The 8344-nt window shown below is 32.3% G+C and overlaps 1 protein-coding gene across 2 annotated transcripts; it reads right to left on the bottom strand.

Moving 5' to 3' along the window:
* Positions 1–2559: 2559 nt before the first annotated feature.
* LOC110025152 (50S ribosomal protein L9, chloroplastic) lies at positions 2560–7596 on the bottom strand. 2 transcript variants are annotated; one of them, XM_020725449.1, is made up of 7 exons: positions 7361–7595; positions 7146–7273; positions 3805–3850; positions 3541–3638; positions 3422–3469; positions 3150–3311; positions 2560–2797 (listed from the first exon to the last, which is right to left on the bottom strand). In XM_020725449.1, exons 1-6 carry the CDS (start codon positions 7508–7510, stop codon positions 3191–3193), a joined length of 591 nt encoding a protein of 196 aa, XP_020581108.1. In that variant the 5' UTR covers positions 7511–7595; the 3' UTR covers positions 2560–2797; positions 3150–3190. The 2 variants fall into 2 exon arrangements, with proteins under 2 accessions (XP_020581108.1, XP_020581110.1); XM_020725451.1 differs by lacking the exon at positions 2560–2797 and having other exon boundaries at positions 3044–3311; positions 7361–7596.
* Between the last annotated feature and the right edge of the window lie 748 nt (positions 7597–8344).

The raw sequence follows: 8344 nt of genomic DNA, 5'->3' as shown, positions 1-8344 counted from the left end.
TATATATATATATATATATATATATATATGTATATATATATATTTTTTATGGTAGAAATTTTGTTCTTTATTGAACCATAAATGGCCTTATAGGAAAAGTAATATCACAAAATGTAACTAGAATGACGACATTTTGTTGGGAGATATATTTTTGATAATATGTCAAATTAGAATTCAAAATAACTGATGAAATGTGGTGGTTTCTTAAGGCTGTGTTTGTGGCAGCAGTGTAGTATTGCACCTTCAAGTATTTTGACAAAAGTACAATTTGCTTTTTTTTTTTTTTAAAAATGTAGTTGGAAGCTGTGTATTACAGCCTGACCTAGATAAGTGCAGTGACTGCTAAAAAACTATGATATGACTTTTTTTAAAAAATAAAATTGTAATAGCCATCATATTTTTTTGAGCAACAACTTTGCATTTACTTCTTGAAATTGTTAAAACATTCCCTAAGAGGATGATGACAACCGATTATTGATATTTGAGATTGACGTGAAGAAATTGGAGAGACAATCCTATGTAATGATTGATTTCAAACTTTGTGAGAGACTATGACTAATGTAACAAACTAGCACCATTTACTTTGTGAAGCATGTGTATAATTTGATTTCAAAATAGAAATAATTTTGAATTATTATATGTATATATATATATATATAGCATTGACCATTACCAGTCATAATAGTTGCCTTTTTCTAATGTGCAATTAAATCAGATATAACAACATGATAGGCTAAATAGAGTTTTGTGGCTTAAAGTTGTTAGAATTTTAGTAGAATTTCTCATACATGATGAAATTGATTAGCGTTGAGGCTTACGGGTCATCTGAACCCTACTTAGTGTTGAGGCTTAAATTATTGTTTGATTTCTCAATAAGTTGTGGTAGAAAAAGTATGTCACAACTTAATATGGAGAAGTGCAGTGGCTGTCAGAAAGCTAAGATTTGACATTCTAAAAAATATAAAAATTGCAATAACTACCATGTCTTCTTAAACAATAGTTTCTTCTGCAACAACTTCACGGCTGCTTCATCAAACCACTTTAGCTACCCCAAAAAGACCCTTAGTATGTATCTTAAGCTTCAATAAGACTAAAATCTTCTCATCAAATCAAACAATTAGGTTAAACACCAATCAAAATTTATTCACTGTGATATTTCCTTTATTCTATTCCCTTTACTGCCACATTGCAAAGAAAATATCTCAAAATTATGGGGATTTTTTTTTTTATTTCTCTTAATACCTAAATACTCTCTAAGAGAAATATTAACTATAAGCAATAACTCATAAGCCACATTAGCTACCTAATTAACAGTATAAAACTCATTATAAGCCTCTAACTAAAAATTATTTACCATAATCTGTTAACTTACTCTAACTACCCAATAGAGCCTTATAATAGCATATTTAAAGTAACATAAAATTAACTCGATATGAATATGAAATACTCTACATATAAGAGTGAGTGAGAGAGAGAGAGAGATGCCATGTCAGTTGACTATTTTGTAGTGTGGTCAAGTCTCATAAAGTAATAAATAAAATACTTTGCATTTAATTATAAAATATGCAGTCATTCACTATATATATATAACTGCTTCGAACACAAATCACCTAATTGGAATGAAGACCCTCGACCCACATCTCCATAGACCTTGTGCAAATTAAAAATCTCCATTGACCAATCCATATTCATCTTCCTCCTCTCCACCCATGCAATAAAAATTAAAGGGGCTTAGAAGTCAAGATGTCAATAAATAAATAAATAAATAAAAATTGAAAAAATAATCACTTATTTAAATGAATAAGTATAATATAAACTTTATATGAAAAAATAAAATGTTCCCACCACTCCTAAATAAAAGATTGTGTCATGCCCTCATCCTTCTGTGAGACTAACATTAACAAGACCAAATGCAATATAATTAAGGGGGTATTTACATACGTACCACTCAAATTCTATGAATTTATACATTTAACACCTTCATTTTTCTTTTTATAAGCATATCACCCAAATATGTCGTATCACACTAATGAAAATTACCATTTTAAGATTTAAAAAATGTAAATATTTATACTAGAATAATATTTAATACTTCTATCAATTCAAAATAAAATTTACCTTCGAATAAGATTATTTTATACATGACCATAGAAAGATTATGTCTATTCGCCTAATATAAGGTTGAGTCAGACTGATTTAGATATAATTATTATGAAATTTAGGGAAAATTACATGCATAGCACACAATTCTTATCGATTTACATATCTAACATTGGAAGTGTCATATTTACACACATAGCACTCAAATCTTTAATATCACATCAAAAATAACACTATTATCACTTTTTAAAAGTGCGATACATGATTAGTTTTAAAATACCATTGTGCTAACTGCTATATATGTAAAGATGAAAATTTAGTTATGAGATATGTAAATAAATAAGAATTGTGTGCTTGATTTGTAAATTTTCCTAATTTTTTAAAATGATGAGAGGTGTAAATACATAAGAAAGATGTTTGCCTTAAATTAATAAGGCAAACACAATATCATCATGCCCAAATATCATTAAAGTGATGAGAAAATGCCTGTCTCTCTCTCTATAGTAGTAAATAAGAAGGGGAATTTACATACATACCACCCAATTCTTATGTATGTAAATCTTTCATATCACATAAAACATACCACTATTTTGAATTTTAAAAGTAAAATCCACCTTAACATGCATAGGAAATGAGCACAAATCATCATCGCCTATTACAACAATTCTCCTTCGGACGGCTATCATGCAACTGCATTCTGAAAAAAATAAAGAAAATTTTACATAAATATCAAACAATTCTTATGTATTTAGATATATCTAACCCCTAAAGTTTCATAAATACATAAGAAAAACTGCATTCCACTTTTAAAATGTTAGTAATAGCGGTAATTTTGATGTGATGTCAAAAATTTGAGCGGTATACATGTAAATATCAAAGTATAGGCGTTAGATATGTAAATCTATAAGAATGTGGTAAGCATGTAAATGCCCAAAAAGAAAAGCAAAAGAGGAGATTTAGCTGAGTGTCATATTCTAAAGAACATAAGAAAATCATAAAAGTTTGACATGGAAGCTAATCCTGATAAAACCTTTAATTAAATAACTTACATGCTTCATCGAAATCTGTTTGTGAAAGTTCACTGTGCTCTCTAATTTGCGTACACGTTAAGTCTAACTTGGGCAGTGACTTCTGGGTGAAGTTTAAGTTCTGCAATGTACTCTCCAGTTTCTCGAATCTCCGGTAGAGAAACGATTCTTCTATCTACATCCCTGCAAGATCAATAATGATGTCAAAGATATGAAAGTTTAGACGTTAAATATGTAAATATATAAGAATTGTGAGGTATGTATGCAAATGCCTGCCCAAAAAATTATAATACCTATTAAGCTGGGCCTTGATTATGTCAACCAGATCTTGTGCGGTGACACTAAGCATAGCCGGGGTTAGGACAGCAATATTTATACAATAATGTTGGCATGGAAGAAGATGGGAGCTTACCTTCCAAAAATTTGTTTTCCTTTGCCACCTTTGCGCTTCACTTTAAAAGCACCAACGGTCCGGAATAGTAAAGCAAGTTGTTCCGCTTCTTCTTTCACCTGCATACGAATCATAGCAATTATATATAATAGACTCATTCTTAAGAGCATAATTATTAACAATAATGCGGGCTGTTCTTAAGAGGATGCATAAATGAAAATATTTAAATTTACATAAAAAATTTGAAAAGTTAGAACTATGAAGGATTCATATAAGTTTCCATACCCGCCTCTTCTCAGCCACTATTCTTTCTTCTTCAATCTTCATCTCCCTGCATGACAGAGAGAACTGTGATGCTTGCAAGCACAGAATGAACTAAAATTTCGAGAAGTGTGAAAAGCTTTTGAGTATAAGGAAGCAGTAATCCAAGATCCAATCGTACAACTCTTTCAAATTTGAACTCAATAATACATGCTAAATCACCTGTTCGAGTACCCGGTTAGTGCCACAAATTTAATATTGCCAGTGCAACATTAAAATAAAGGTAAAGTTACATACATACCACACAATTCTTTAATAATTACATATAAAACCTAAAATTTCATATTCACATTTATAACACTATGGTGTGGAAGACCCAAACATGAAAAAGGTGTATTTAACTTTTTAAAAATTAGGTGATAGTGGTATTTTTTATGTGATATTAAAAAGTTGAGTACAATGAATGTATATAAATTTATAAATGCACCAAAAATAAATTTATAAATTTCAGGTACTTCCTATTTGTATGGAAAGAATCAGTCTGAAAGTAATAGTGTGATCATACTCGAAAGGTCATGTCTAATTAACTTGACAAAGCAAGCACCAATAATAAAAAGACTCCACTTGATGATGACCAAAGTTCTAGTTCTTATAAACAACTATAATTTAGTTTGGAAATATCATTGTTCTAAGCATGTTAAACTCAAAAGAGGGGTAAATTTGTTTCAATATACACTAAGAGAATTACAACCAATAGATATAAATCAAAAGATAAAAGAATAGACGTTAAGATTCAAACAAGAAGGAGATACAATTGTGTCAGTGTTCTATAATTTCAATTTGCAGAGTCACAACATGCAAGAATTGTCACAAAAATTCATGTTCATAACATGAAATCTCCGTACAGCGCAAATCATAAATTCGGCACTTTTATTTTATCTAAAAAAAGGAAAAATATTTCTGTGACCACACTGAATATCAGAAAATGGAACTAGGCTACTTTTTCAAATTCAGCTTTAAGTGTGGTTACCTCTTCACATCACAAAATTTTTTTAGGAGGTATAAAAAATATTGAAGTAAAATATTAATGATATTTATGCCTTCCTTACTCAACTTCCATCTCTTTCTATGATTTTAAAGAGAGGATAAAAATACATAAAATTGAAGTTCATAATTATTATAACAAGAAGTCATGCAAAGAAGGTACTAAGTAAAACAAAAGCTACAGCTTTGGTAATATGCAGTTTTACTCACTTCACAAAAAACGGGGTAAACTACTAATATACTCTGAATGTACAGTAACTAATAAATCATGAGAAACATACTTAGAAAAATTGTAGAATAATCATCAGCTTCAATTTACTGCATTGATCAAACTTTTCTAAAATACTGGAAAAAAAAATAATGAAGCAAACGCTTTGATTAAGCAGAAAATCGCTCACTTTGGCCCAAATTTAATAAGAAAGTTTATTTGAAGCCCCCAAAGACTTGAGTATATTTGGATAATTTTCTCATAACTTTAGTTTACAAATTGCCAAACTATTTCTATTTGGTTACAACTTTCTTTTTCCTTTTTAAAAAATTTAAATAGTGAACGTGATTTCACAAACTGATTAAGAAAGTTGATGTTCAAATTTTTTTTATGGAAGATGTCTAAACTATCCACAACAAATTCCAAAAACTCTATTTTTTTCACAATAATGACAAATTATTCTACAACTACAACTACTGCAAGCGGACCCCTAAAGTGGTAATCAAATTTATTGTTTATGAAAAGAAAATTAATTACTCTAACCTATGAGCATGACTCTAACCAAGCTTGACTAGCCTTATTAAATCAACTTTTTTATCCAATGGATCAAAATTTTCTTCTGTAATGTTGGTTGTTGCATCATACACCTACTTCATTGCTTGTACCTACTTGAAGTTTGAAGCTTTCATATCCAATGATGCAGTCAATTAGTTTAGATTACTACTTACTAAGAGTACAGGAGACGGGATTGGGTCTCTCAAATTGAGCACATGAAATAGTCATGGGATGTCACTCAAGCTTGCATTAGGTTGCTATAAGCTAGCGCACAGATTGTGGATGGTGACCCTAGGATCAATGCCTGCAAGTCCTCCGGTGAGCTCATCGTCACAACAAACCATGGTTTCACACCCTCTTCGTCTTGTCAGTATGAAGTAGTGGCCATGGCGACATCAACCAAGAATGTAAACAACCAAACCAAAGCCAAGGGACTCAAGATTCCTGTGTGTGTAGGATTAGATACTTCCAGATGGCTTTATGTGAACCACACTGTAGATGAAAATTAAGCCAAATTCAAGCAATAAGCCTTCATTTTTGCATATATCAAAATACTAATGTGCTCCACAAACATAGCATTGGGCAGTCTGGCAACAGATTTAGGGGCTGTTTGGTAGCCGATTTTAAGCTGGATTTATACAGGATTTATGCTAAATCACCAAATGGCAAAAAAGGCCTGCGTAAATCCTACAGGTTCTTAAATCCCACTTTTCCTCCATTTTGCCTTAAATCCAGAATTTAATAAATCTCGTTCAAATCCCGTAGGAAGCCAAATTTACGGGATTTAGAGAACCTGAAGCGTGTGGGAAGAAAAAGATTTAGTAAATCCTATTAAGGTTAACAAATAGTTTCTCCAGATTTATTGAGATTTACTAATTAACATATCAAATAGTTTTCAGGATTTAACTCCTTCAACATTTCATAAATCCAGATTTACATGATTTATTAAATCCTATTCAAACTAAATCCTACTTGCAACCAAACAACGCCTAAGTTGGATTTAACTTAAATCTAGTCAGAATGAAAAAATGACAACTTTTGAATCCTTGATTCAGTATATTTAGTTTCTTTCCCAATTCCATCTCTGTTTTTCCTTTAATCCAAGAATTATTAAATCCGGGCGTTGCTAATTTCGGATTTACAGAATTTACTGAATCCATCACCAAACAGCCCCTTAATTCAGTGGTTATGATCCTGGTATTTCAGCTTTCCTTGCTGAATCTCTAGTAGCAAATCCCCAAACATGAGAGTTGTTTTACCACAACCAATTCCACCAACCCTAGACGAAATGCCTGGCTCGAAACCTTGACCACCCTGTCCAGGCTTGCAAAACGCAAGAATAAAATAAATGTCTGTAGGGTCTGGGGTTCAAGGAGCGTATTTTCATCTTCATCGAAGGAACAAACTTCCCAGAGATTTATAATGCTATAAGCATTTTGAGAATTTAGCGCTGTTATCTGAATATTACAAGATTTAAAAGCTCAACGTAACAATCCACCGAAAAGCTGGGATTTACAGACATCAAAATCAGAAATTTAAATAGAAACAAAAAGCGTACTTGATCAACAACGGAGTTACTAACTGAGCCTTGCCCAATGGCAAGAGAAAGTTGCGGTAAAACCCGGCCTTGACCTCAAGCAGCTCCCCCTTTTTCCCGAGTTCGGTAACATCCTCCTTCAAAATGATCTAACAACAAAAACAGAAGGGAAACAAAATCAATCAGGACGAATCAAACCTTGAGAATGGGGAACAGCAGGAGGACTAGGGTTTTGCCCTCCGAGTCTTCTTCGCCTTCTTCTGTGCCAGAATAGTTAAAATCCTTCCATTGCCGGTAGGATGAGTGCTATCGCTGTGCAGGGTTAAGCTCATTTTGAGTGGCGACGAGCAGGAAATACTCCGATAGAGAGAAAATGCGGTCGCCATTGCTGCCCTTAGCAGTGAGCTTTGGCTTCCCTCGCTCGAACTTATCTTCCCGGACTCGCTGGACCCGCTCGACGGTTACATCACGTCAAAAATATCATTATCGTTATTTTTTATAAAATGAAATACATATTTTTATAATTTCATACAACTAAATCTTGATAAGAAGATGTTTTAAAATATAAATAAAAGAATTATCTCGTAGGTATGTAAAATTCTTACCTTTTCTGCTTTTTTTTTTTTTCAGTTTGATTTGTGCTGGAAAAGTTAAGTCGGATTAATCATGTAAGTACTTAATTATTGATATGTCACTAATAAATTTTCATCATCCGACACAAATCTCAAGACCAAATACGGATCCCGATATGATATTTTGAGCAAGAAGCGTTCTAATTTTGATAAAAATTCATCTAAAGCTCTGATTTCAGCAAACTTATAGTCAAACTGGCCGGCTCGATAAGACAGACCTAATGATATAAAAACTAATACAATCTGAATCAAATCAAACTCAGATCAAGTCATTAAACTGTCATTGGAACATTTCTAGACACATTTGGAAGTTCAAACAGATGTCGACATTAGCAAGCCTATGCTTGAATTGAGCGTCTCAACAAGACAAATTCAACGAGTCTAAGATCACTCAATTCTGACATTATTAAGACACTCAAATGTTCATTAAGCGTCGCATGATCGAAGGACACTCTCTGGATCATCTGATCAAAATGGTTGATATTCTTGCATTAATTGCACACATAACACTATAAATAGACCTTTACCCCTCACATGAGGGGAAGCTGAATCTAGAGAGAGCTTGAGACCTTGAGAAGAAGCTGCAGC

The sequence above is a fragment of the Phalaenopsis equestris genome, unplaced genomic scaffold, assembly GCF_001263595.1.
Source record: "Phalaenopsis equestris unplaced genomic scaffold, ASM126359v1 Scaffold000291, whole genome shotgun sequence".
In the NCBI taxonomy this organism is placed as follows: Eukaryota; Viridiplantae; Streptophyta; class Magnoliopsida; order Asparagales; family Orchidaceae; genus Phalaenopsis; species Phalaenopsis equestris.
The sequence above is the reverse complement of the archived record's forward strand: the minus strand, read 5'-3'. Positions and strand labels throughout refer to the sequence as shown.

What these genes read in the sequence shown, in the direction of transcription:
- LOC110025152 (XM_020725451.1), bottom strand. Translation starts at nt 7,510, where the DNA reads ATGGCGACCGCATTTTCTCTCTATCGGAGTATTTCCTGCTCGTCGCCA. An exon ending in AGGCGAAGAAGACTCGGAGG is followed by an intron (nt 7,274 to 7,360) that starts GCAAAACCCTAG and finishes TTTTGTTGTTAG; the next exon opens with ATCATTTTGAAGGAGGATGT. An exon ending in TAGTGGCTGAGAAGAGGCGG is followed by an intron (nt 3,639 to 3,804) that starts GTATGGAAACTT and finishes ATTCGTATGCAG; the next exon opens with GTGAAAGAAGAAGCGGAACA.